We start from the raw sequence: 27,507 nt of genomic DNA, 5'->3' as shown, positions 1-27,507 counted from the left end.
ATCTGGGAGGTTTCCTGCAAAACAACCCATTGGCACATGAAACCAACACTGGCTCCAAAAGCTGCATGTTCAGAGGCTTTTGTGGCAGGGCCAGACACAAGGCACCTTTGCACCGGGCTGTTCAGAAGCAGCTGCAACAAACTGGCTGCCTTTGAGCTTCAGCCCACTGCCAACAGCTCCCAGTCAAGTGTCCCTGCTTACTCCTGCAAGTCACAGGAAAGCCATCCAGCCTCCTGGCTCAGTGCTGGCCCTTGCAAAGGGCTTGGGAGTTCTGTCCCTTGCTGAGCAGTCCCTCACCACACTTCAGCCTCGGTGCATCTCTGGCTCTAGAAAAACAAAAGTGTTCCTGGGAATAAAGCAAAGGACTTTTTCTACCTATTTGCCTCCCCCCCAATAGAGTCAAGTTTGAAAAAAAAAAAAAGAGACCAACTGGAAGAGGTAGAAAATGAGGCACTGCATCATACCAGATACTTCCAAAATCTTGGCTGTGGAAGGGAAAGACATGCTGAGTTTTCTTACCAAAAGATGGTGCTGTCTGTACATTTTGATGTTGATGCCTCATTCTCAATGTGTTGTTTTCATGGTATGGGAAAAGGTGAATGAGTAGATGGTGCTGTTGGAGCTGTGCTCAGTGGGGCAGCAGCAGCAGGTCTGGGGTGATTCACTGGGCAGCTGCAATCAGCCCATGTTGCTCTCAGGGCCAGCTTCCAATGAGCTGAGTGCTGCTGAGCAGAAGTGCACTGCTCTGTGTCCATGGGATAAGCCCAGGGTGACTGCAGTTCTGTGGAGTTGCCACTGCTCTGCATGGATACCCAAAGGCAGAACTTGTCCTGTTGTATTTTTTTGATTTTTGCCATTCAGCAGCACAAAGCACCTTCTGTTTTTTCTGGGTGTTAATTGCATCATTAGACAATAACTCACAAGAAGGGAACAATCCACACGTATTTCCATTTTGCTTTCTTGCTGCTGCAGGTGAAACTGATGAACCAAGGAGCTATTGATGCTCCTTTCATCTGTATCCCTTCAACCACCAACGTGGGCTTCTGCTTCGAGTTTGCACCCAAGAAAGGAATCATTGCACCAGGTGGGATCCAGATTATTCTGATCTCCTTCAGTGCCAGCATACTGGGGAAGTTTGAGGAAGAATTCCAGTTCAGTGTGGTTGGATCTCCTACACCTGCAATCCTGACCATCAAGTAAGGACCCTGGGAGCTGGGTGGGCACATCTGTGGCTGTCTCTGGGACATCCCCCACCTACCCCCTTTTGGGCTGGATCAGAGAAAAAAGGTCTGAATCTCTGCTCTGCTGCTGGCATTGCTTTAGTGTGAGGATACCTCCTGCCCTGGGTGGTGCCTGGGAGCTGGAATGACTCCTCCCTGCAGGGATCTCCCTGTGCCTTGGGCCATGGCAGGCAGTGGGATGGATCAGCTTTGGGCAGCAGCTGCTCTGGGATGTCCCAGCTGAACACCCAGCAAGGCCCCCAGGGCTCTGCAGATGGGCCAGCCTGGGTGATTCTGCAGCAGCAGCAGTGTTTGTAAAACCTTGTGTGAATAATCCATGCCAGATGGGCAGCAGCAGCCTCAGCTCAGCTCTCATGGCCATGCTGTGGGGCACAAACCGTGCTCCCAGCTCCTGTGCACAGAGTGCTCTGGTGCCTCCTTTGCACAGCCAGCAAAGGGCTGATGTGGGAGTCAGGGAACTGTGCAGCAGGAACTGTGCCAAGGACTGGGGCACCATCCCGTGGGCTGGTGCCATGGCAAGAGACAATCCTGGCTCAGCCAGAGGGAGAAGGGCTGATCATAGGGGATGCAGAGCTCAGTCCTCAGCACTACAGCAGCGTGAGGCCTTGTCCCTGCCAGCCAGAGCCATGTGCTGCTAGGATAATGCAGGGGAAGCAGGAGAGCTGATGCTGGCTGCTCTGCAGCTTTGCAGCTGGGCTGCTGCTCTTGGGGGGCACTGGCTCAAGGCAGTAAAGAAATGAAAGCAATCTGCACTGGATGATACCAATGAGATAAGGGAGATGGATAAAAAAGAACAAGTTATTACTTAGCAAGAGAAAAGTGGTGAGTAGGTGTGCCCATAGTGGAGAAACAATGATGCTGGCTTTGTTTTTGGAGGAAAAGTGCTGCTTTTGTCTTTTGGAAATCAAGAGGGAACCTTTCACCATCAAAGAATTGATTCTCCTCTGTCCCTCCCGCAAAGTGGTCATGGGGTGTTTGTGCATAAGCAGCTTTCTCCTGGAGCGAGGGCAGGTGTCTCTTGTTGAGATGTGCAGAGCAGAGCCAGGGGCAGTCCTGTGAATACAACACAAGGCCCAGGTCACTGCTCCTTGATTTGGAACCAAAAGGCAGAGTGGGCATTGATTGGCATCAACCATGAAATCAACTGGTGAGTGTTGTGCAGCTTCAAGTGCTGATTTCAGTGGATGTTGGTGGCTTTTGGAGTCTGTCTGCTGAGTTCAAGGACAGGGGAGGTGCTGTGCTAGATTCAGGACAGCCTTGTTTGGTTGTTGAAGCTCTTGCTCTTGGCTGAGCCAGCTGGGGCACTGCTAACAAGCTGGTCCTTTCCTCTAGGATTCATCTGTCCCCTGGGTAGAACTGTTGCTGCTCTTTCCAGAGGATGTTTGGGGCTTCCCTGGCTTCATGTTTCAAAACTGTGTCTAATGATTGTGTGGGTCAAACTCTCCTGAGAAAGCTCCTCCATGGGAACAGCAGTTGCAGCTGAGAAGGAGCAAAGCAGGGAACCTGTGGCTGGAAGGGCTGCTTACAGAAGTTTGTGGGGACACCTTGATGTCCATCCCATTGCAGATGGGGAAACTGAGGCACAGAGCCATGTCTGGAGGTGTGTTCAGGGTCCTTCATGGGACCCCCAGCAACTCGAGGGCTTTTTCTGCCTGCCCTGTGCCCAAAGCCCCATCAGTGGCTGTTGGCTGCTGGTTACTTGGCTTTAGCTGCCTCCATAGGCACCATGCTGAGAACATGGTGGTGTGTTGATTTGAAACCCATGGTGCCCCTGACACCAGGTTTTATGCCTCTGAGCCACGATAGCCAGACCTTTGCAATTCCTTTAACCAAGCCATTTCCTCCTCTGTCCTCGCCATCCAGGGGCAGCGTCACTGAACAGACTCCACACTTCAAGGTGGATAAGCTCAGCTTTGGTGACGTCTCCTTTGGTGAGTGTTCCCTGGGCTTGGACACAGCATGAGGGATCTGTGCATTCCAAACTGGAGCACTTGAACATAAAAGCATTCATCACTCATGGTCTGCCACAGCAGCCTCTTCAGGGTGTGAACTCCAGGGCTGCTGGGTGCCTCAGGCAGCATTTTGTCATTGTGAGACCAAATAGAATCAAGGAATAGAAAGTCAGTATTTTCTGGTGTCTCTGACCTGGTTTAAAAGACAGATGTCTGCCAAGGAAGGTGGGAATCTTCCTGGAATGGAAAGATGACCCCTCTCCCTCCAAGTTATTATACCTTTGAAATTGCAGGGCTTCCAGGGAAAAAGATGGGAAAAGGAATAACAGTTCTTTACTGGAATATATCAGCACAAACAACAACACAACAACAGAAGTTTCCAACCCACCAAGTGCTGTTTCTCCCCTTTGGTGTAGTTATGATCACAGGCAGGAGGAGCTGTGGAGAAAGGAAAGGGAAAGGAAAGGGAAAGGGAAAGGGAAAGGGAAAGGGAAAGGGAAAGGGAAAGGGAAAGGCCCTACAGTCAAAACCCCTATCCCCCTTCCCAGACCAAGGGGAACATTCACTACGAATCCTAAACCCATACCAATGAAGTTCATGAACTTTTTAAAGTTGCCTTTCCTGAGCTGCTTCTTCCCCATCCTGCATCACCACTGAGGCACTTATTAAGTTGCCGTTTGAATAAACGAAACAAGAAAGGCAGCAGCAATCACAGTGGCCACCGTGGGTGGGAACTCATGTTAATATATCCTGAAAACGGGAGTGTTGGCAGACTTAGCAGAGAATTTTACAGCTTGAATTTTCAGAGTAAATGCTCAGTCTGGGTGCACACTCATCACTGAGAAATAACTGGTGCTGGTTTGGGGCAGGTGAGGGAGCTCCTCCACATCAGAGAGAGAGAAGCTTGCAGTGTTCAGCAGGGCTAAGAGTGGGCATTTTCAAGGCTGCAGTCTGGAATCAGTGTCAAAGGGAACTCAGTATCAATTAATTCCTCCAATCACACTTTCATCCTACCAGGATATTCACACCAGGAGTCATGACATAACTGGGGCCTAAATGGATATTTGTGTCCTTTTCCTAGGCTCTCCCTACACCAAGACCCATCGCCTCCCTAACATCTCCCCAGTGTCCCATATCACCCTTCGGGGACAAGCCCACTTCCCAAGACTCCAAATCCAGCCCAGCACCCTGGAGTTTGGCTGCATCGTGGGTGGCACTGAAGAAGTGCATTCTCTGGAGATGACCAACTGCAGCTCACTCCCTGTCCAGTTCCACTGGTCAATCTGCTTGGACAGCCAGGGGAACAGGTCGAGGTATGCGCACCTTTGCCCTCTCCTTGAAGCTCTTCTTCCTGGTGCCCTGTTTGTACTTGGCAAAGAACAAAGATGTTTGCCTAGGATCCAACAGACTGCTTCTGGCTTCTCCTTGTTCAAATAACACTGACCAGCTGTAATCAGGCTGGTTGCTCAGGGAATAGTTTTTCCACCAGTTTAGTGCTGCATAGCCCCCATAGTGGTTTCCCCTGGGAAGGAAAGCTGGGGTGAAAGCTGCTTTCTCAGACCTCTGTGGCCTGAGGCAATGTCCACCTTGATGAAAGGCTCCTAGTCTCAGCTCCCACAGTGCTGCTGGAGGCTCTTTTGGCCCCTCTGCTTTTGGATGGGTCGTCTCTGCAGGAGCTGCTCTCTGCTCCTCACCTTCCTCCCTTGCATTGTGCTGGCGGATGCCCAGAAAGTCCCAACACCAGAGAAAGAGCTACTTAGTGCCTGGGCTGATGCTGAACATCTTGTTCCCTTCCCTTTCCTTCTTTTCTGAAACAACTCCTTTAGTGCCAGGACAATTTCTTTCCCAGGGGTCAGCTTTCAGTGGACACCTTGGATTCTTCACTCTTTGTTACTCATTTTGACATTTCCCCTGCAACATGTCCCTTATGGATTCTGTGCTGTTTGACAGCAGGACTTGTTCATCACATCATCTCCTATTCCTGCCTCCCTGAGAGTTTCTACTTTAGAGTGAAAAATGGCATTATCTGGGCACCATGGTTCTTTGAGGGAAGTTGCCTCAAGCCATTCATTAAAACTAAAGACAGTGGGATAGATGATTAGGGGTCTCTTGGGGGTTATGATGAGACTGACCCTCATCCAGAAATGAAACCCAGCCTTAGATAACAAGCTACCAAGCTAAAGACAGTGATTCTTTGGGGAGCAGGTCATTGCAGGCCCTGAATGCCTGTCTGGGAATGGAGCACCCAGGTCATGTTTGACTGTGTGGGGAGCACTTGCAGCTCAGCAGGGTGACAGGCAGGCACGGCTCAGCTGTGTCCCTCGCGTGGCATTAGAAACACAGAGTTACCCCGAGGACCTGCTTCAATTTAAAATGGGGGATGTGACCTGAGTCACCTGGGAGTATTGGAAAATGTCAACCAACCCCCCCCAACACTGTCAGGGAAACATTCCTGATAAATCCCTGGTGGAGCTGCAGAGTGTCTGGCCTTGGGCACTGTGGGGGCTGTGCTGGCTCGTCACTGAACGGGTCCACCCCTTGCTGCCTCAAATCTCACCTTTTTGCTTGCCTTCTCTGTCTTTCCCTCTCCCACTGTGCTTTTTGCATCCCCACAAGGTGTTATTCCCTGTCTTCTGTAGTTCCTCAATGTAGCAGTTACAGCTCAGTGTCATCCCTGGGCTGCCTTTAGAACAGACCTGCTCCAGCCTGGATTGGGAAGGGCTGGATCCAACCATTTCTCAGTTCAATGTGCCAGCACCCACAGGGGCTGCATCCTGGCCAGGAGCTGCTCGTGCAGGTGTCCCTCCCTCCCACTGCAGGTCCCTGTTCATAGTTATGTTATTTTCCAGATATGAGCTCTACCCACTTAAATTCAAACCCCAACCACCAAAGGAGAAGAGAAGCACTTTGAATTGCCCGGCATCTCGATGGAGACACATCAAGATTGGAAAGGAAGAGGCAGCCACAGCCCTGAAAGAAGAGCAGGATTTTGCCCAATCTTCAAGAGCAGTGGTAGATTTTCTTTACACCTACTGGTTGTGTTGGCTCCCCAGCTTGCCACCACCAAGTCATGCTTGTCCTGAGCTCCCTTTTTGCTGCCCTGCTGTGCTGTGCCCTGACAGTGGGCTGGGCAGCAGGGCCCATGGCTGGGTGTGGGGTGTGTGGGAGGGAGAAACAGGAGAGTTTTCCTTGGAGAAGCCTGCTCAGATCCTACAGGCCTGTGCTGAGTGTGGGATATTTTTGCCTTGTTTTCTTCACAACGTAAGATGAGGCTTTTATCTCTATCATGATGGTAACACCTCCAGCTTCCTTCCCAGAGCAAGCTGGGATGAGTCCTGATCTCCATGGAGCCTCTTCCCAAGGCAGCCAGACTCCCTGTTTGCTGGGCTCTGCTTTCACCCAGAGCTGCTATGGCACTGCTGGCCCTGAAGCTGTCTTACAAAATGAGACTTTGCAAAGTGGCTGTCTCTTCCTCCTACCATAGAAAATGGCTTGTTTTTCAGGTGCCAGCACCAACTCCTGAACACCCTCACCTCCCACTAGGGTTGGCAGGAATCATGTCCTCTGTGGATGTACTGTGCACTCCCCTCAAAGTGGAGAAGATAAGAGGGAATCTGTCTCACTTGTCAGTGTGGCAAGCAGGGCTGCAGCTCCCAGTCCCATTGGCGGCCCTCAGCATTGCCCACAGAGGGGCCACACATCCCTCCAGGCCCATCACAAAGTGCTGCTGAAGCAACTGGTTCTTGGAGAGGCCATGCAGGAGATGTAGGGCTGCCCAAGGATGCTGTGCAGCACCTGTGGAAGGCATTGCTCCCCCTGGACCTCCTCAGGTGGTTCATAGGAAATTTTTGCAGGAGTTTTTGCTGTAGAGAAAGCAGGCCATAAGTTGTGCATCAGAGAGAATTTCTACTGCCAGGAAACATCCCAGTTCACTTTAATGTAGTGTATAATTAATGCATTGACCCATGAGGATGGGAGAAGATTTTCCCCATGGTCCCTGCACTGGTCAGTGGCATGGATGCAGGATGAGGTGAAGGTGATTCTGGCAGTGTTTGGGGAACAGGCCCCTCTGGCTACAGCTGCACTTTGCTCCAAGATGCTCTTCTGCATCCATTTCCACGCTCAACACCTCAGTCTCTCCTGTCCTCCATCCAGGCTTTCAGTATCATGCCGCAGTTGGGTGTGCTGCAGCCAGGAGAGAGACAGAAGGTCTCCTTCACCTACTCTGGCCACCTCAGCATCATCGCCGGTGCCAGGGCGCTGTGCTGCGTGGAGGGAGGCCCCACCTACGAGGTGAAGCTGATTGCCTCACGTGTCAGCTACTCCCTGAGCCTCCGGGAGATCAACTGTGGCTCTCAGGTACCACACACGGCCCCTGGCACAGCTCCTTGCCTCAGAACCACAGCCAGGGGGTTCCTGCCCACCTCGGACCAGGGCTGCCTCCCCTTTCCAGCCCCTTTGTTGGCTCTGGGGCTTGGAAGAACAGCCTTTGAGGGACACATCTGGCATCCAAGGTGCTTTAAAATGGCCATCTCTAAAAATATTGGGAATGCCTCTCTTTCAGGGTACCTAACACTGCCTCCTGAGCCAGGCAGGGTCCCAGTGGGGATGCTCTGAAGGCCATGTCTCTGAGACATCCCTCTGCTGATCCACGCCTAAAGCCTGACCTCCAAGGAGATGCTCTTGTCTAAAGCTCTTGCTTAATCCACAAATAATCAAGGAAAGAAGTTGGGCTTCCAGTCACTATAGTTGGAGAGACTGTCCCAGAATAATCCCCACTTCACTCTTTTTCAGTTGAAAGCCCACAGATATTTCCAGCTGCTGGCCCTGTCTGTGTTGCCCTGTGTGAGTCCCTTGTTGCATGCATGTTGCTTGCCAATACTTGCATGCAGGTGCCTTTTCTCCTGGAATGCCTCAGTGCTGTCTCTGTTTCTCCTGGTTGTTGGTGACCCCTCAGAGTGCAGAGGGCCTGCATCCCCTCTGTTCCCATTTATTACTGGCCCTCACGTGGTTGTTACCACACCTCTGTGTGCTGCCAGGGCTCCCTGGTCCTGTGCAGGTGCCCTGTGCCTGGGGGTTCCCCAGGCTCCCAAGTGCCCCTATCTCCTCCCTGGTCTCTGCTCCCAGCTCCCAGCAGGATGTGTCTGCTTTCAAGCCCAGGAGAGAGGAAGGAGATTCCCAGCAGCAGGCCTGGGTCTGTAACTTCCCACTCCTGTGTCTTCTCTCCAGATGTTTAATGAAGTTGGTCACAGCAAGGTCACCCTGGAGAACACTGGCAAGATTGAATTCAACTGGGTGCTAAACCCTAGCACTGCAGACAAGCATCTGCCTGGTGTGTTTCTGGTCAAGCCCACCACGGTAAGTAGCACAAGTGATTGACCCCCAGCCCTGTGTCAGGTGGCCCAGGAGAGTTTTAAAGGGAAAAAAAAAGGAGGGGGGGGGGGTGGCATAAAAGGGGGAAAAAAGTCAGAAAGGAAAACCGAAACCCAGCCATGAGAGAGAGAGGGCTGTAAGCAATTTCTGCTGGGGGCAGAGAAGGTCAAACAAATGCTCTCTGGATAGACTCCTCCATGGCCTTGGCTGGTGGGTGGCTCTGCTGTCACAAGGCAGACACCGCTTGGAGGCACAGGTGTGTTGGTCGCTGTCTGTCCTGCTCTATGGGGACTAGAGGAGAATTCTTTTGGATAGATTTCTCGGACGAAAATAAGGCACAAACGCAGCAAATATTATATCTGAAATTTGTTTCTCGATAAAGAGAGGGCATGGTCCCGACCAGAAGGGGATAGAAAAGAGAGCAGAGAGAGAAAATGAGAAACGGAGAGAGCAACAGAGGACAGGGACGGAGCATTACCGCTAGAACCCTGGGGCGCTCTGTCGGGTCCTGCTCAGCAGATGGAGCAAGTGCGCTGCCAGCCGCAGCGAGCGTGTGTGCCCCGCTATGGCGGGCGGGGCTCCGTGGGCCGGGCAGAGGGGCCGGGCTCCGCGGGCCGGCGGCAGGGCTGAGGCTCCATGGGCCGGCAGCGGGGCCGGGCTCCGTGGGCCGGGTAGCGGGGCTGAGGCTCCATGGGCCGGCAGCGGGGCCGAGCTCCGTGGGCCGGCGGCGGGGCCGGGCTCCGTGGGCCCGCAGCAGGGCCAGTTGTCCCGCAGGCTGCGGCCACCGGGCTCAGCAGCCGCCGCTTGTCACGGTCGGGGCGCGGCGACGGCTCCCTCGGGGGAGCAGCGGAGCACTGGGTTGCGGTGGTGAGCGGGGAAGCGGCGAGAGCAGCGTAGACAGACAGGGAAGAAGTGGCTCTGCAGGGAGCCGGACCCTCCAGGTGCTCCCAGCCCAACAAAAACCCCAAAAATGGCGGGGAAAAACTGGCAGTGTTTTAACTGCTTTTATATGCTAAGGTTCCCCCCATAACTCAGCCCTTTTAGGAAGACTCTTGCTCAGACGGGCAAAATTTTCCCGGGCTTCGGGGTCTGCCCACCTCCACGGGGGTGGTCGCTTGTAGCCCCCCAGGCACGGAGCCTGCCTGCATTTTCTCCTAGCGATCTCCTTTACACGTGGGATGTATTAAGGCTCCCAGCATGTGTACAGCCCCTCTAGTAATTTTTCACCCCATGTCAGAAAATGAATTTATAACATATGTTCAGGCATAACTAAAAATTTAATTGGTTCCTCACAGTCACTCTGGGGACCCCGATGGCTGAGATCTCAGGCTGTGCTGGCACTGGAGCGTTTCTGAGGGTCACCTTACCCAGGCTGTGTGATCACACAGGACATTGTCCGTGGCCCTGCCTCCCCACTGCCATTGCTAAAGCACCACTTACATGTTCCTCACGAAGGCTTGCTGGTCCCTGCCTCCTCCAGCTTTGCTGCTGTGCAGCGGCTTTGTGGGGCAGTAGCGGCTTTGTGGGGCAGTGAGGGCGCCAGGGAGCAGCGGGACTGGAAGAGCAAGGAGAAAAACTAGCAGCATCCCACCGCTGTCCAAGCTTCTCAGTCCTGCCTGCATGTCTTTGAGCCGAGGCAGCGCTCCTGCCTTTGTCCCTCCTTGCAGTGGGAAGAGGAAGCCGATTTGCTTTCCCATTTCTCCATGCCTGTCTCCTACAAGGGATGAAAGGAGCTGGTGGCCCAGTTCAGTGCAAGGACTTCCCATCCACAGAGGCAGCAGAAGAGCCTTTTTTGTCGAGGCGGGCTTTTGCTGGCAGAGGGCAAACTGCATCAGCAGCAGAGCTGTGCTCACATTAGCCTGTGCTGGGGCTGCAGCCTTATGAGCCCTGGGGAGGACACACTGCACCCTGGGGTCGGAGGCTCGACCTTTTGGGCACAAGGAAGGCAGAAGATGTGAGAAGCGAAGCCCACGCCTCAGTTAAAATTTAATAAGAGACAATAGGGAACAAAGTCACTAAAGCAGAAATAACAGCACTGAGTGCTCAGCTGCAGCCAGAGGCAGACCAGTCAACACAGCAACAGCCCTTATATACCCTGGGTATTGCATCAGCCTAATACATATTTACAAGTCGTTATACATATTCAAACATTTTAACCTAGTTTCTCCTCTCTCCCACCTTTTTGGAGCATGTGCAGTTGTCCTAGTGATGGTCATTTGTTGCTTTTCAACATATTCAACAGATTTCCATTCCTTCACTCGTGAAATGTTAATATTACCACAACTCTTCGCCAATATTGCTATCACAAAAGAGCTCTAAACTTTAGCAAAATTTCTTTTACAAAAGTCAACATTATAAAAGAAATAGTATTTACTCTAACAGTTGTGAAAGCCAACACTGTAATACCTTTATCATGAAGGTGATGTGGTCTGATGGTTTCTTCTAGATGAGAACCTGTCTGCTCAGCCTGTCTGTCCCCTGAGCCATCCCCATCAAACATTCTGATGCATTCCCTCCCTCTTTTCCTATCCCTGCAGGGCTCCATTGCACCTGGCAAGAAGCAAGTGCTGAAATTCTCTTACCTGCCAGCATTACCAGGAGCTTTCAGCAGGATTTACCAGCTTCAAGTGGGTGACCTGGACCCAGAAAATATCTTCCTGAAAGGAGAAGCGACGTGCCCCATGATCAGTGTGAACCTGCCTTGGACCATCAAAGGTAGGCACTGCCTGTCTGCCCCCAGGAAGGGCCCCTCTGGTTTTGTTCCCTGCTCTATGCCCATAGGGCAGCTCATGCTCACCTCTACCAAGACTGGAGGGTTGCAGGATTCCCAGACCAAGTCAAGTCCTTTGGTTGCTTCATGAGTCTTGAGCAGAGGATCCCATGTGGGCTTTGTCCTGGGAACTGTCCTGCAGAGCTTGCCAGCACATCTGGCAGGGTCCTGAAGGATGATGGCGAGCGTGAAAGGCTTGGGAAAGCTATAAGAGAGGCTGGCAGGGCTTCTGGCAGGGTTGGATTTATGTGACATTGCAGGGGATGAGATGCTCCTCTGTGGGAGGGAAATGGGTCGGAGCGAACACGAGGATTCAGAGAGGAGCAGCAGCATCCACTTTCTATAGGTGGATTGAGGGATTTCTTTCTGGAAGGAACCAACGTTGGCAGGTGGGGACTTCCCAGCTTAAATGGGACTGGCACTTTGCTCACACTTCTCTTTGTGGATGTTTTCTTCCTTCAGAAAATAAAAAATATGAGAAGCCACTGAAACAGCCCGTAAAACACCTGCAACAGTACAGTCAGAGGAATAAATCAGAAGTCCTTCAGAAGAAGACTCAGAGCCTGACAACTGAGACCTTGAAGTCTCAGACCCTGAAAGCTCAGACCCTGAAAGCTCAGACCCCAAAGACTCAGACCTTGGAGACTCAGAATCTGAAGACTCAGGACCTGCAGCCCCGCTTGCTTGGCTCTGGCATTGCAGTAAGAACAGCTGCAGCCCCGGTTGGCACATGGCACCTTCTCCATGTCACTTGAGCCCCTTGCAGCCCACAGCAGCTTCCTGGTGCCCTGATGGCACCTGGGATCTCCTTGCCCACTGACAACCATGGGTCACCTAGGGCTGCCCCTCTGCTCATGGTCTCCTCTGGGCTGCAGCAGCTTGCTGGCTACCCCAGGGAGAGATGCTGAAGGCCATGCTCCAGGGATGGAGTTGATGGTGCTCTGAAGGAGATGCAGGTCATTGCTGGGCAGTTTGTTGGTCCTGACCCAAGCCCTGCCAGATTTACAGCCCTTAACAGCAGCTGCCTGATTGTGCCCTGGGGCGGTACTGGCAGTGCTCATCTCCAATAGGCACCAGCTTGGTCCCGGTTCCCTTTCAAGACAGTTTTTGTCTGAGCTGCCTTGGTTCTGGCTGGGGGCAGGCAAGTATCTGGAGCTCTGGAGGGTTCCTGGCTTGTCTGTCTGCCTGGCCAGAGCAGCTTTGCTAACAGTGTCTGGGCAGGCAAAGATGCTGGAGTTACTTCCTTGGACATGAGGTCCTGGCTAAGAGAGCAGGAGGTGTCACAGACACTGAGCAGCCAGACAGGAGGAGCCCACACCCCCTCTCAACAAGGGCAGAGTGGGATCCTTCCTCAGGTGCAAGATGGGCCTTGGGAAGGACCTTTGCTAACCAGCCACTGTCTTCCCTTTCTCAGCCAAACACTCAGCTGCAGATAAAGACGATGAAGATGCTGATAGAGAAGGCTGCTCTGGAGCTGCAGAAAAAGCTCACATCCCATCCCCGGAAGAGCAGGTTCCCTGACAAGGAGCTGTGCCAGAGCCTTGTCAAGTGAGTAGGGACTCCCATCCCCATCTCCAGGTGCCCCGTGGGAACACCCAGCAATGTCCCCTTCTCCCGAGAGCTGCTTGGGTCTGCAGAGCTGGGAGCAGCCTGGACCCAAGCAAGGGTCAGGTCCCTGTGGCTGTGACACGCTGCACAGGAGCAGTGGAGTGTCCTCCCTTCCCCAGCACCACGCTGAGCTTTGGCCCGCTCAGCTCCCCAGAGGTGTGGGGCTCTGTCCCTAGAGCTGGGGACCCAGTGCAGATCTTCAAGCCCTTCCAGACAGCATAAATTCTGTCCCTGCTGCCTAGCTCTGAAAGAAAAACCTCCCAGCTGATGTTTTGGTTCCAACTAACAGAGCACACTAAACAAAAGGAGAAGGGAACTGTGGCTGTCAGCAAATGTTTTAACACCCAAAATCAGATGGCTTGAATCCTGATGGGGTGACAGGGCTTATCTAGGTAATGTGGTGGGTCCCTTTGCACCATCATGAGGCAGCACAAGCACCAGAGGCTTCAATTCAGAAAGATGCTCTGCACAACAGGTCATGTGATCTGTTTGCAGAACAGTGATGATTTCCTGTGCAGGCAAACCTTATCCTAGGCCCCAAAGCAAGGGCTCAGGCTGTACACCAGGCTAAGCAGTTTCACTGAGACCAGTGGAGGCCCGGTGGACTCACCTATACTGGCTTTTCATGGCAGAGGAGGTGTGGCCAGTGTCCATTTTAAATAATTTTATTTTCAGGTACCATTAGTAGCTGATAAAACCTAGGACCTGTACTCCTCCTGACTTCCCAAACTCTTTGCCAGGTGGTCAGGCCATGGGTTTCATGGGCTTGAGCTGAGTTTTTACAGCAGTGAATAAAGAAAGAGCCACTTTATTTGTATCCTCGGCCCACTTGGCCATGTAGCCAGGCTGTTGTTTAAGGACTGTCCTTAATCCTCCAGAGTTGAGCTGCCGGAGTATGTCCTGGACATGGGCACTGTCCTTAAGGGTTTCACTGAGAGCAGCACTCTGGAGATCACCAACCCTGGGCAGATCCCAGTGTTCTTCCAGGTCAATGTATCTGTCCTGCAGGACACAGGTAAGCAGTGCTGGAGATGCTTCCTGTGGGCTTGAAGGTGTCTCAGACAGATTAGCTGAAGCCACTGAACTTGGGGAGGTATTTGAGCTTTTTCTTCTCAGTGCCTCTGCTGGGAGCTTTAGAGGCAGAGCTCTCCTGGCCAGCCATGCCCAGGAACCTCTCCTGGCCTGCCTGTGACTGCCCTAACACTTCAGTGCAGGGGGCAGATGGGCTCATCATCCTCATGGGGTGGTCACCTCTCAGCATCCTCTGCCCTTGGCTCCCACGAGCATCAAGTTTCTTTGGGCACTCTGTGGGCTTGTTTTGCCAACCAGTGGGATTTTCTGTGTTTTGGAAGTGCTTTGTTTGGAGTTCATACTGTCACAGCACTTGTATTCAGCCTTTATTGAGGAAACAGCCCGTGAGATCCTCTGGTGGATCAAAAGAGGCTTCCAAAAGAGGCCTTGAGGCAAGGCTGCGCTTCCATCGTGCAGTGGCTCGCTGTGTCTGAGGGGTGTTCAGGTGCACTCTAAGTTTTTGTCCAGGTCACAGCACAGTGTGGGGCTTTTCCCAGACCTCTCAGCCAGGACACCTGTAAGGCCTAAAGGTGCTTAGGACACATTTTGTGTTTCTGGTGTATCTCAGCTGCTTTGTTTTCATCCGTTCAAGGTTTCAGCGTGGACCTGGGCCTGATGAAGAGCCTGCCCCCCAGCCACAGCGTGGCGCTTGACGTGCGCTTTGAAAGCGCCCGCTGGCCACAGGGTGACGTGGATGTGCTGCTGCCCATAGAGGTACCACAGCTCTTGGGGCAGGCATCAGGCTGGGCAAAGCAGCAGATGTCACCTGCACCCTCTGCTGAATTCTCTGTCTTTCTCCAGGTGAGAAAAGGCCCCACATTTCACATCCGCCTCCATGCCACTGTGTTGGAAGTGTCGCTTGACCTCTCCAAGAAAACACTGCAGTTCTCTGACATCCTCGTTGGGCAGTGCCAGGTTGAGACAATCCAACTCTACAACCAGTTCCAAGTACCCTGCAAATGGTCCATCAAGCCTGTTCTGAAGGTAAAGCACAGGTGACATTGAACATGTAACTTCTTGGTTGGGTTTTCTTTGTGTCTCTTGCCCTTTCTCCTCCTGTGGCTGCCTGAGCACTTGGTCTACAGCGTGTTTGAGGAAGTTTCTGAGGGTCTAGATCAAGGCTGGTTTGCCTGGACCTGTTCCATTAGTGGATGCTTTGCTTTTCTGCCATCTTCACCCATTCCTCCTCCTCTGAGGACAGTAGTTCCTTATCTGCCTGCCCTGTCTACAGGTTTTCCCTCCAGCTCTAGCCTACGGGGGCCACACTTGGTTTGGCTGGGGGTGCTCTCAGCACCATATCAGTGTCTCAAAGCACTACAGGAACTGAGACTCTGTCCTCACAGATCAAGGAGACCTCACAGGATTTGTTTCTGTGCCCAGAAAAATCAACTGAAACACACGACACCAGCCATACGTCAGAAGCGGCTGGCACTGGAGGATGAGCCCTGTCCCTTTGAAGTGACACCCTCCAAAGGAACCCTTGATGCAGGAAGGTGGCAGAACCTGCAAATCCAGTTTACACCCAATGAGGAGGTGAGATTGTCAGGTGTCAGCCCGGGAGGCTGTCAGGGCTATCTGGAAATGAGGGCCTGGTGCAGAGAGTGTGGTAGGAGCTCTGCCTTCACAGGGCGCTTTCTGCAAGCCCCAGACTCAGCGTGGCTCAGTTCACCCCTCAGAGCTCTCCCATGAGACGTGCTTTGAAATGCCCACCGGGTGCTTGCACAGAGAGCATCAGGGCTCTGTGCCTGCCTCTCAGCACATGGTGGGGATGTTCCCAACTCTCCTCAGCCTCCCCCTTGCCTGGCTCTATTTGCAGCTGCAACACTCGGTGCAGAGCAGCTGCCCACTTGCAGAGGATAATCCTGGAATGGCCAGTCTAGGCCCATCCTACTGCAGAACTGACAGACCAAACAGCCACCAGACACTTTCCTTGGCATGACAGGACAGTCACCTGTAGTGGTGTGCTGTCAGCAGTTCCTGAGGCTCTGGCTTGCCTGCACATTGCCATGCAGCTGGGAATTCAACTTTTAAAGGGTGGAGCATTCCCAAAAGTAGTTTGCCTGTGGCTGCTGGGTCTTGGAAGCTTGACAGTGTGTACCAGCATGGACACAAGCACTTCTGTGCCCACAAACAGTCCCAGGGATCTTTCAATTGCTCAAGAAGTGTAACCATCTTGTGTCTGGCTTGGACCAGAGCCAAACACTAAGCAGAGATGACCCTTATTTCTAGCCAGTGAGAGCTCGTTTGCCTCTCTCTTGGAGCTGGCGTTTGCCTGATGCGGCAGTGCCAGGACTGTGTCTGGACACTGCAGCCCCGAGGGACCTTCCCATGAGCATTGTACTCCTGCAAGACTAGGTGAAAATGCCTGACAGTCCATTGTACATCCATCTGATACCAAACACCAGTTACAGTGCACACCAGGACTCATCCCAGTTACTCAGACCCAGGACACAGACACTGTAGTCCCTAGCATAAATAAATATCTGGTTTCCATTCACCTTGGAGGGACTGATAACACCCTGACCTTGGGGCAAGCTTTGTATTTGGGGTCCTGTCACCTGGGACTTCATAGATGGGTTTTCCGCGCTTTTCTCTTTTCAGAGGTCTTACAAGAATGAGCTGAAGCTTAACATTTGTGGAAGCAGCAATCACTTAAAGCTGCACCTCTCAGGACAAGGTCTGGAGGCACGGTTGGAGTTCAGCCCCCCAGCACTAAAGATGGGACGGGTGCTGGTGGGCAGCGATGGGGTGGAGGCCACAGTGGTGGTGAAGAACCCATGCACCTTCCCCATTGAGTTTTACTCCCTGGATTTTGATGAGCAGTACCTTGAGGAGGAGAAGGTGAGAAGGCAGATCTGGTCCCCATGTCCATGCTGGCCAAGCTTCACAGCACTCCAGCATTCCCAGGCTTGTGCCAGGAGATGGAGGCAATCCCCAGGGAAAAGCCAACTCTGCTGACATGCTGTGGAAGAACCTAAATCGTTTGTATTGTTGGGAGGAAGGGAGAGCGTGTTGGGGTGCCGTGCCTGGACATGCAGGTCACAAATCTGAAGGCCATGATTAGGGAGATCCTGAGGGATGGGAAGCTGCCAATAGAAGACCAGGTAAAACCCTGCAAAGCTCAGATCTCGAGCTTGTGTGGCCCTGGAGCATTGTGTCCCCCAGGTGATAATGGCACAGAGCCTTCTCCAGGCCCCTGATGATGTTCCACAATGACTCTGTATCATCTATGTGGATGGGGAGGTTATCACCGTCCCTCAGATGGGCAGAAAGTGGGAGTGCTCTGTGTACAAGTATCCCCTCTGTTCAGAGCTTCCCAGCCTGGAAATCATTATAAACAGTCCCAGGACAGGGCAGCTTATGGTCATAATTTTCTTCAGCTGAGTCACTTGGGAGAGGTTTCTCTCCCAGTCCTGCTTATAGCTCTTACCTCTGCTCTGGAGCCCGCTCACCCCACTGGGCATGACAAAGCACTTGTACTTCATATAAGTCAAAAACCCCATTGCCAAAAACTCAGTGCCTTTAACTAAGACGTTGTGAGGATGAAGGTGACAGAAGTATAAACAGGATTTTCTCTTCTGTTTTAGATGCTGAAACATCTGGGACTGCATCCCGAAGGGCCTCCCCTTCCCCCTGCTGCTGTGCTCTCCATGGTCAAGTACCCAGAGGAGAGGCTGGGCCCTGCAGAGCGTGTGGAGCCCTTCACCATTGTTGCACCAGGAGGTGCTGCTATGGAAGACAATCTGGTGGGTGCTCCAGTTGTGCTGGCACTGAAGGTGCAAGGGCAGGGACCAGGCTAGATGGGGGCATAGGGGACAGGTTGGATGGAAAAGGATCATTGTAGAGAGCTTGTGAAGATGTGATGATGGGGGCCTGTGACTGTAGGTCTCCTTTCTGTCAGGAGTGGGACAAAAGAGAGAGCTCTGCTGGAGACAGAGCAGTTCTGTAAGACAAGAGGTAAAAAATTACTGAAACCATCAATGTCCTTTGAGGAGAGGGTCCTGAGTGAGAAGGGGTGTCCTAGGCAAAACACCAATAAAGAAGACCAACTCCATGGGCAGGTGGACTTATTTATTCTCATGTTGGTGACCAAAACCTCATTTTGCTTTCCAGGATGGGAATGTCTCAGGGCTCACCTCTCCCTCCCTGTTCTCTCTCCCCTTAGGCCAAGGCCCCAGATGTGAAGGGCAGCTCTACCAAGGGCCAACCAAAGACGGGTAAAGTGGTCAGCAGAGACAACTCTTCAAATGAGAACCTGATCTCCACACAGAGAAGAAAAAGTCCCTGGGATTCCTTTGCAACAAGATCCAAAAGTATGCTGAAAAGTGCCTCAACCCCTACAGAATTCCTCAGGTGAGCTGCACGGGAGGAAGTGATGCCTCTGCTTCTTGGTCCTCTTGCCAAACAAGGTCCATCGTCCCCAGCGACCCTGTGCCAGTGCCTCCATGGGATGGCCAGTGCACCCTCCTTGTTTCATTTGCTCCTTGTCTGAAGCCTCCTCTTTAACTGCCAGGCTGAAACGGTACCGGTGGACAGTCCCTGCCCATGGTGAGGTGGAACTGAAAGTCCACTTCTCCACCAAAAAGCCAGGGAGTTTTGAGCAGACTCTGAGGTTTGAGCTGGTGCAGACGAAGTGCCAGTACGAACTGCCCTGCCGTGGCACCGGCCTGTACCCCAGCATCAGCCAGAACCCTCGGTAAGGCTGGCCCCTGGCAGCCTCCCACAGCACAGCTGCCCCTGGACTCACAGCCAGGGCTGCCCCCTGGGGCTTCTGGCCTGGGCAGATGGTGCTGCCTGAGGTGGCCCAGCATCTCTTCCTGTGCTGGGAGCTGAGAAGGCAGATGGTACCTCAGCCACCAGGAAGGGTTATGGCTTTCTGACTACATTTCCTGCTTGGAGCATCTCATAGCTCCTCCTTCCCCACTTTCTCTGCCCAGGCTGGTGTTTCCACAGTGGAGGAAAATCATGAAGGAAGATGAAATCATCTTCAAGGAATATGTGGAGAGCACAAAGCAATTCCACTTTGGACCGCTGCTGTGTGGGAAATCAAGAGAGTGGTATGTGCTCCCTGCTGGGCCTTGTCCTTTTCTGGACACGCCTGGAGAGACAGGCTGTCCTGGTGGCACAATCCAGGGCACTGTCCTGGGAGATACATGGCTTGGAAGGACCACAGGTGTGTGAGCTTGAGCAAATAAGAGGCAAATGAGCCTTGCAGGAGCTGCTCTGCCTACACAGTGGGTGCCTTGGTGGCGCCTTGGTGGCCAGAACCGCGTGCTGCTGCCAGTCCAGAGGTGACTTGGGGGGCAACTTTTGTCCCCCACCCCACATCTCAGCTTCACCCCTTAGGAGATGAACTTTATGGTGGTTTTTGAAGTGCTTTGAGCTCTGCAGGTAGCCTGATCGAGCAATTATTCTGTAGAAGGTTTTGTAAACTTTTCAATAATCTGTATTCATGAATAAATTTTATTATTGACCTGCCAATAGGTGTTGGAGGTAATGTACAGCAGGAATTACATTTTCCTGTAATGATATTGCATCCTCACTGCTGGATAAAGTCTGCCTAAACACTTTGTCATTGAAGCTATTGTGTATTTCTACTTTTACTGTCACTTTTTTTTAATGACATTTAACATTAAGTTCTTGTCTCTGTGGGAGCTCTGGAGGGCTAGGGCTATTTTGACAACACAAGTAAATGAAATCAAAATAGTTTAAAAAACAGACAATCATTAGCCAGGTTGATGGATGGTCTGGGATTTCTATTTGCCTCTTTAACCCTTTCACTCCAAAGCACTTTCCACGGCTGAGAGAAGGGTAATTTCTTATCTTTTTTCATTCCTCTTGGGAATTGATATTTTATATTTCTTTCTCAGACTTTGAGCTAACCCATGAAATCCAAAGCAGTTACATGACTTTTATGAAAGAGATTAGCTAAACTCTTTTTCCAAAAGCCTTTCTTTATACCCTGCAGGGAAGGCACCCCAAGAAAGAAGGGGAAAGAACCCATGTGCCTGGTGTACTGTTATTTTTCTAGGCATCTTTGAATTTACATTGTATTAAAAACTGTTGAATTGGCCTGAGCATCATCAGGCTTCTGGTCTGGAGGCACTAGGTCCAGGGGAAGGCATCAAAGTAAGGCAAGGATGAGCACATGCCCATGGCCCTGACTGGGATCCATTTCCCTCCCTTGTTTGTTAGAGCGGGGTCTTCCAGCACTGCTTCCTCAGGTGCACACAGTGCTCTCCTGGGTGTGTGGCAAAGGCAAGAGTCTGCTCTGCAGCCTTTTCCCTTTTTGTGGACAGGTACAAGGCCCAGAACTGTCCCCGCAACTCGGAGAATCTGACCATCCTCAACAACTCCCCCGGGGACGTGGAGGTCCAGTTCTCCTTTGAGAGTGCTGGGGAAGCAGAGACATTCCTTCTGGACCCTCCCAACATGAGCCTGAAACCAAAGGAGAAGCAGGTGGGAGAAGGGCAGGTAGAGCAGGCACCACAGAAGTGCCCAGGGGCTGCTTCTGCTCACACACAGTGCTCTTTCTATTTCTTGCTCTGGGGCCGTGTCCAGGAGCTGACCATTTGGGCATTCCCCACTTGCCCTGGCTTCCTGGAGGACAAACTCATCTGCAGCATTGGGAAGAACCCAGAACCAGTGGTCTTCAGCCTGTGCTGCCATGGGGTGGACATGAAGCTGGAGGTCAGCCCCCTGGAGCTGTCCTTTGACAAACTGCTCCTGCACAGGTCAGTCACATCCCACAAGCACTCCAAGACTGGTGACAAAGAGAAAATGTTTGACTCTGGTTTCTGGGGTACGGATGGAGCTGCTCCAAGTTGCATTCAGTGGTGAGGCTGGTGTGACCACCCAGCAGCTGATGCCAAGTGCCTTCCTGTCTCTGCAGGACTGACAGCAGGACCTTGGTCCTGAAAAACAACACCCTGCTGCCCATGGTCTGGCAGCTCAGTGGGCTGGAAGACCTTGTTGAGGCCTTCTCCTTGTCACAAGAGAGTGGCACCATTGATCCCCGCTCAGAGCTTGAAGTGACACTGCATTTCAAGGCCAGGCAGATTGGCAGCATTGAGAAGACCCTCCAACTAGAGGTGAGAGGGACTGTGTCCTGCCTGGCAGAGCGGGGCACAGTGAGCAGCCATGTGCTCCTAGGGACAGAGTCAGGAAGAGCTGCACCTGACAGACACAAGGGTGCTGTGACCCCAACTTCTTCCTCTACACAGCGTTTGCCAGAACGTGCAGGGCATCCACATCCCCCCAGATAAGCAGACACTGCATCCTGAGCCTGTACCACAACCACCTTGTCCCTGTGAATGGTTGAAGGTTGTTGTCTGTAGCTAAGGTTGAAGGTTGTTGTTTGTAGCTTGTATAGACTGCAGCGTGATCTCCACATTCCTCCTGGACTTTGTCTGAAGCTCTTGCATAGTGCAACAAACTCTCCCCCTGGGATTTTGTTCCCCATGGTTTAGGGGCTGCATTTCAGAGCGGGTGCCAGGTGATTAGAGGGGGTTGTCAATGCCACCTGCTCTGAGACACCTCATACTTCTTGTGGTTGTTCTTACATCTCTGTGCCTCTCCAAGGCAGCATTCCCTGCTGCAGGAGTGCAGAGTTGGGCTGATAGGGTTTTTTACTGCAGCAGGATCCCACTGGGGCAGCCCATGAGAGGAACAGGTTAGCAAAGCTTGGGAGTCCACCAATGCTTGTGAAGCCAGGGAGGCCATAGGGGAAGCCACCTGCAGAGACAAGGACTTAGAGGCTATCTACCAAAAAATAATCTGAACAGTGTTTTTTTCTTGCTGCCTCAGGTTTCAGATACAAAAAACATCCTGAGGATTGTTCAGGCTGAAAACATCAAAATCTCTGCAGAGGTCTATGATGTTTCTGTGAGCATCGACATGCCTGAAGGTCAGTGGATGCCTCCCAAACAAAGCAGTCCAGGTGCACTGCATTACCTTGGGAGGTGGGCAACCAAAGCACATGGGATGGGATGGGATGGGGTGGGATGGGATGGGACAGGACAGCATGCAAGGAAGGCATGGATACATAAAGCACATACCCTGCAAGCTGTGTGGAATAAAGCATTGTCAGGGCTCTGGCAGCCTTAAGTCTATCCCTTCTGAACTTTGTAGTGTGCAGCTTCATGTGGAGATTGGATCTGGGGGCTTTGAAACAACAGTGATGTGAACAGGCAGTTGGCAACACCCACAGGCTCAGCACAGCATATAAAGTAATTGGATGTGTGCTTGGGAGTGAGGAAATGGAAGCTGAGTTCCTTAGCTACTAAGCCTGCAGATATTTTGAGTAAGAAGAGAAAGGGCAGACAAGTAGCTGGAAAACACTTTCAAGAGCAGAAACTTGCTGAAAAGGGTTTTTGCTGAGACTTCCATGTTGCTTGTGACCTGGTGTATTCTGCAGCAGCTCACAAATACCGTGTTTGACCTCGCTCTGTGGGTTTTCTGCAGGTCTAGATGGAAGCTTGGAATTTGGAACTATTAATGTCCTGGATAATGTGAAGAAAGTCCTGAGTCTCAAGAACAAAGGGCTATACAACATTGAGTACAGGTGAGTCCAGCTGCCTGGTAGTGAGCATTTCCTCGGGTTCCCAGGTCTGAATTTGCTCTCTGTCAGTGGCTAGAACCTGTTTCCATGCTGGCTACCTCACGGTAAATACAAAACCTGGGCTCTCTAATCTCAATTATTTTACCAGAGAATCCAGCCACAAACCAGCAGTTCTTCACAGCTCAGCTGGAGCCCAAAGGAGAAAATTCAGAAATTTCAGGCACTGAAATGCTGAGATTCATTGCCTTTCTTTGATGGTCACCTCCTTTTGCTTTCTGAGACTCTGTAAAGGAGTGAATGAAAACTTTTGGTGTCCAGGTTTGTTGCAGTGACTTCATGATTGTCTGCAATCTCTGTCAAGATCCAGGGCTCCCTGAGCAGAGTGGGACTCTCCCTTTTCTGTTTTTTCTGGTCCTATGCAAAGTCCTGGCTGTGTTGGTGGCACCTGTACTTTTAACTGCAGAGATCTCCATTCCTTCCCTTCCTCTCCAGGTTCACACTGAAGGGTGCAGGTCCCAGGATGCGAGACCTGGCATCCCACTTCACTGTTGTGCCTCAGTCGGGCGTGCTGATTGCCTCCCAGCCTGCTGTGAATGTTGAGATGCTCTTCCACCCCACGAGTGAAATCTTCCTCAAGAACAAACCCATCCTGTACTGCCAGGTGAGCCGCCTGGGCCGGGCTGCATTATCACATGGTGTTTTGGGAGCACAAACAGGACAGGTGTCTAATGGAAGGAGGGCTTTAACTGGAGAATCCTCTCTCCCACATACACAAACAAAGTCTTTCAAAACCATTTGGGAGGCTTCCTAAGTGGAGCTGAGAATCTGACTCTAGAGGAGGTGTTTAAACAAGGAGGATAAACTGATGGACGCCTGGGATGGAGGCTGGGGACTGGGTAGAGGCTGGCCTCTTAGCTTTGTTTACCAGCCTTCCTGTGGGTGCAGGTGATGGATGCCAGCTCAGGCCGAGGGGGCCAGGCTGTCGCCAACATCCCAGTGAGGGTGTCGGCGACAGCCGAGTACAGCAAGTACAGCATTGAGCCTGCCTCACCCATCGACTTTGGAGCCATGGCCAAGGGCACCAAGAAGAGCCAGACTGTCTTGCTGGAGAACAAAGGCACGCTCAGCTTCAAATTCCGAATCCGCCAAGCACCCGAGCTTGCATCTGCATTGGAAAGCAAAAGGTATAAGAAGCCCTGCCCCACCCTTCCTGTCTGAGGAGGCACCATCCCACAGCTGGTATGGGGCAGGCAGCCAGGAGACCTGGGCTGTCATGTGTTTGCATCCCTGGCTTGGGGAGAGGAAGCAAAAAAGCCACCTCAGTATCCCCATGTGTAGCATGAAGCTGGTGACAGAGCTGCCCTGTCCAGCAGTGGGAGCTGCTGGCTGCTCTCTGGGAGCCATCAGGAGCAGGAAGGCTTTCTTCTCTGAGGAGGAAGGCCAGCTCTGGCCTCAGAGGAAGGCAGGGGAGCTCAGCATGACAGATACCTCTGCTTTCTCCTCTTAGTTCAAAGGAAGGGGAATCTGCTCCATCGGCTCCAAAGCGCTCAATGAGACGGAAATTGAGCTCCTCGACACAGGTGGGTGACTCCTGCTGCCCAGCAATGCTGCTGCAGGGGATGTGACAAGATGCTGCTGTGCCCAGGCTGGGGGCTCATCGCCACAGGGTGGGACATGGTCTGCAGGATGGAGTCCAGTATCTGCTCAGTTCCCCCTGGCAGTCCTGTACTCTGGCTCTGACCTGGAGTTGTGGGGTCCACAGAGGGGAAAAGGTCCTGTGTTTGGTAGCTGCTAGCCAGCATAGGTCTGTGAACACCACAGAAGAAAAACCATCCCCCACTGAACTCCCAGTCCAGACAACATTGCTTTTCTTCTTCCCAGTCCCCTACCTCACTCCCATCATTTCTCAGCTACTTCTGCTCTCCTGTGTTACCTCTGGAGGTTGAAGGACCACCACTACCACCCTCACTCTTTACACTCAAACTCCTTTCTCTCTGCCACTTGGGACAGGCTTGCAGCTCCTCTTGGTTTGTTGCTCTCAGCCTGTGGCTGCCTTTGGGCCATGCAGTCATCCTTCCCTGCCCTGGGACTGGCTGCTTGGGCCCAGCTGGAGGCCACGGCAGGACGTACTCTTTGCTGGGGTGCTCAAGGCACAGCTATTAGCCATCAGCTTCTCCTGGAACTTTTTCTGCAGGCTCGCCTCAATCTTGGCATGTTCACGGTGTCCCCCTGCTCCGGCTCCATCCGTCCGTGGGGCCAGCAGAAGATCACAGTGGAATGCCTCGCAAGGCAGGAGGGGACATGTGAGGAGCAGCTCTACATTGACATCACGGGCACAGACCCCAGGGACAATCCCCTTGGCATTCCCGTCACCCTGATTGCTGAGTCCTGCCTCCCAGGTACACACTGCCCACAGTGCCTTGGTCACACCTGCTGCTGATCAGCACCTCAACTTGCTGCTGGGATAGAGAGGCACGCTAGCCATGGTGTCCCACCTTAAAATTCTCAGAGGTTCCAGCCCACTTTGAGTCTACCAGGAGACTCATCCCTCCCAGGGTGAGAGGGATGCATGGAAGGATAAAAGGAATGCAATGCTCTCTAAGACTGAGGTTGACTGAGCTCCATCCTCACAGCCAGCTCCCCTACCCAAGGCTGGGTTTAGCAGTCACTTGGGCAGAAAGGGCTTATCAAGCCTTCTGAGAGGCCAGCAGGGTCCAGATAAATTCATCAGGGATGCTTCTCCATGCTCATCTCTCTGGTGTGTCCACAGCCCTTGTTGAGGATGTCGCGTCAATCTTCAAGGAGTACCTGATCTGCAGCAGCGCCGACCTCGACCACAAGCTGCAGTCGGTGAAAGGCACCGGCCTGTTTGTCAGAAATGAGAACAGATTCATCTTCAGCAAGGTTCAAGTTGGGCAAGAGACTGAAGCTCATTTCAATATCTACAATGCAAGCCGTTTGCCATGTGACGTGGTCCTCTCCATCAAACCCCTGCCTGGAGAGGTAAGAACAGGAGCCAAGGTGGTGGTTGCCCTCTAAGGGCCGGGTGAGAGCCTGTTGTGTTCTCCAGATGCATTGCTTCCTGTGGCCCAGACTAGGCTAGCTCAGTGCAGGCCAAACTGCAGGGGAGAGCAGCAGAGCCAGGGAACAGTTGTGTTGAATTCTGCATGTCTCGGGCAAGGTTTTGGCTCTCACCTCTGGGTCTTTGGTGGGAGAAGTGAATCCTTCTGAACCTCTCCTGGAAGCACATGCAGAGAGGGGCTGTTATGAACTGACATGCCAGGGCTTAAAGCAGAGCATTTCCTCAGGCTCCCCGGCTTTTCCTTCTCTTTGAAGGCCAGTTCTAGATTATTTGCAGAGTTTTCCATTAAGTGGCCACTTCCCATATATGCTGGGGCAGCTGCCAGCACTCAAACCACACAAGGTCAGCGTTCTCTGGGAGGGAGGGAGCCTGCTCAGGGAAGTAGGAAGGAAGACGCAGTGTCTGGGGCTGCTCTCAGTAATGCATTTATTAATAAAACTGCGTCATGTTGAAAGGTGTTTTCTCCTAACACTTGTCTCTGGGTTCCCCCAAGGAAAAAAGCTCTATCAACAATATTTTCAAGTTATATCCAGTCAAGATGTCCATTCCAAGCTCATCCTGTGCCGTTGCTACAGTGACCTTCACCCCGCCAGATGAGCAGAACTACCACTGCACTTTCAAGGCTTCCCTTGTCATCCCAAAAGGGTAACTGACCCTGTGAAATATTGGGGGAGGCCTCACTGACAGCTGCCTCTCCACTGAGAAGGCACAGGCCTCTTGTTAGCTCTAATGCTTTCAGTAGCCTCAGGCAGAGAACTTGGCATGAGATGATCTGGGAGGCAGTAACTGTTAGAGCAGAAGAGTGAGGCTGATGGTTTAGCCTGTGTGAGGAACTATGAAGACAGGGAAATATTAGGTAGCCAACTGGAAGTTACTGAGATGTGCTGCAGCTGAGCTGGGGGTTTCCAGCAACAAAGGCTTAGATGAAGCAGTTCCTGTGCCAGCAAGTCAGCAGTCACATTTTCATCTTTGTTTCTGTAAAATTAAGTGATCCTCTGTGACTCCCTGGCATTCATTGAGCTATTTTATGTGAGTGGTTGGAGCTGGTATGAAAGAGGAGCCCAGTTCCTCTGCCCTGGGACCTGTGGAGTGGGGCTTTGACCTGTCCTTCCTCAACCCTTTAGTGGCTGAATTGGAACAAGTCTAATTGCTAATAAGCAACTTGCTTTTTTACTGTTCTTGGAAAAGATCTTTACTGATAGTGACAATGATTTCTTTTTGCCTTCTTGCTTTTGTACTAATTTCATGCTGTGCTTTTGCTTGTTGTATGTCTCATCTCACTGCAACCAAGGGATTTGCCATATCCCATCTGGTGCCTCCTTATTTACCTGTTGTGCTGCATGATTCAATTAAGTGAAATTATTTTTAACTGTTATTGTGGAAGGCTCAGGCTCTTTGGAGCAGGTTCCTCTTGTGAATGGCCCTGAGTGGATTGGGAAGAGGCTGGTGGGGGGCTGTGTTGTGGGGTACAGGAGCACCAGGCAGGGAAAACACTGTGGGTGGCCCTTGCCCAGTGAGAAATGGGTCAGTGCCAGCTGAAATTGTTTCTGTGCCTCTCCTGCAGCTCTGTGGAAATTAAACTCCAAATGCTGACCTTCACCATCAGTGGGAAGGGGCATGAGCCACAGCTGACAGTTGTGTGCCCAAGTGCTCGCAGCAAGAGGGGAAATGCTGTGCTGTGCTTCAAGAGGCTCCGGCTGGGGGATTCAGAGATGCTGCCCCTGGTCGTCTGTAACAACGGCATCATACCTGTCAAGGTGAGGAGGACCTGCTCAAGGAATGGTCTGGTTTGGGAACAAGTGCTTGCAGCACAGGGGAAGGGTCCCAAAATACATGGCAGACCTGGGGAG

General features: G+C 52.2%; 2 protein-coding genes across 2 annotated transcripts in view; one reads left to right on the top strand and one right to left on the bottom strand.

Moving 5' to 3' along the window:
- Positions 1–27,507, bottom strand: part of LOC143692754 (uncharacterized) — a 180,694-nt gene that overhangs the window by 122,105 nt on the left and 31,082 nt on the right. The gene's annotated exons all lie outside the window — the stretch shown is intronic.
- The window catches only part of LOC143692614 (hydrocephalus-inducing protein homolog), a 57,274-nt gene that overhangs the window by 21,832 nt on the left and 7,935 nt on the right, over positions 1–27,507 (top strand). The window contains exons 10-38 of the mRNA XM_077172864.1: positions 973–1,196; positions 3,105–3,172; positions 4,275–4,506; positions 7,357–7,552; positions 8,423–8,551; positions 11,104–11,281; positions 11,799–12,037; positions 12,751–12,884; positions 13,823–13,959; positions 14,608–14,729; positions 14,817–14,999; positions 15,396–15,548; positions 16,617–16,856; positions 17,603–17,761; positions 18,181–18,368; positions 18,529–18,711; positions 18,953–19,072; positions 20,315–20,474; positions 20,577–20,749; positions 20,908–21,106; positions 21,822–21,921; positions 22,479–22,578; positions 23,068–23,236; positions 23,521–23,759; positions 24,083–24,155; positions 24,770–24,974; positions 25,346–25,578; positions 26,151–26,302; positions 27,222–27,414. Of these exons, the coding sequence (XP_077028979.1) occupies positions 973–1,196; positions 3,105–3,172; positions 4,275–4,506; positions 7,357–7,552; positions 8,423–8,551; positions 11,104–11,281; positions 11,799–12,037; positions 12,751–12,884; positions 13,823–13,959; positions 14,608–14,729; positions 14,817–14,999; positions 15,396–15,548; positions 16,617–16,856; positions 17,603–17,761; positions 18,181–18,368; positions 18,529–18,711; positions 18,953–19,072; positions 20,315–20,474; positions 20,577–20,749; positions 20,908–21,106; positions 21,822–21,921; positions 22,479–22,578; positions 23,068–23,236; positions 23,521–23,759; positions 24,083–24,155; positions 24,770–24,974; positions 25,346–25,578; positions 26,151–26,302; positions 27,222–27,414 (4,881 nt within the window). The remainder of the gene's footprint in view (positions 1–972; positions 1,197–3,104; positions 3,173–4,274; positions 4,507–7,356; positions 7,553–8,422; positions 8,552–11,103; positions 11,282–11,798; positions 12,038–12,750; positions 12,885–13,822; positions 13,960–14,607; positions 14,730–14,816; positions 15,000–15,395; positions 15,549–16,616; positions 16,857–17,602; positions 17,762–18,180; positions 18,369–18,528; positions 18,712–18,952; positions 19,073–20,314; positions 20,475–20,576; positions 20,750–20,907; positions 21,107–21,821; positions 21,922–22,478; positions 22,579–23,067; positions 23,237–23,520; positions 23,760–24,082; positions 24,156–24,769; positions 24,975–25,345; positions 25,579–26,150; positions 26,303–27,221; positions 27,415–27,507) is intronic.

This window comes from Agelaius phoeniceus (assembly GCF_051311805.1).
Source record: "Agelaius phoeniceus isolate bAgePho1 chromosome W unlocalized genomic scaffold, bAgePho1.hap1 SUPER_W_unloc_2, whole genome shotgun sequence".
Classification (NCBI taxonomy): domain Eukaryota; kingdom Metazoa; phylum Chordata; class Aves; order Passeriformes; family Icteridae; genus Agelaius; species Agelaius phoeniceus.
This window is presented reverse-complemented; position numbering and strand designations above follow the sequence as displayed.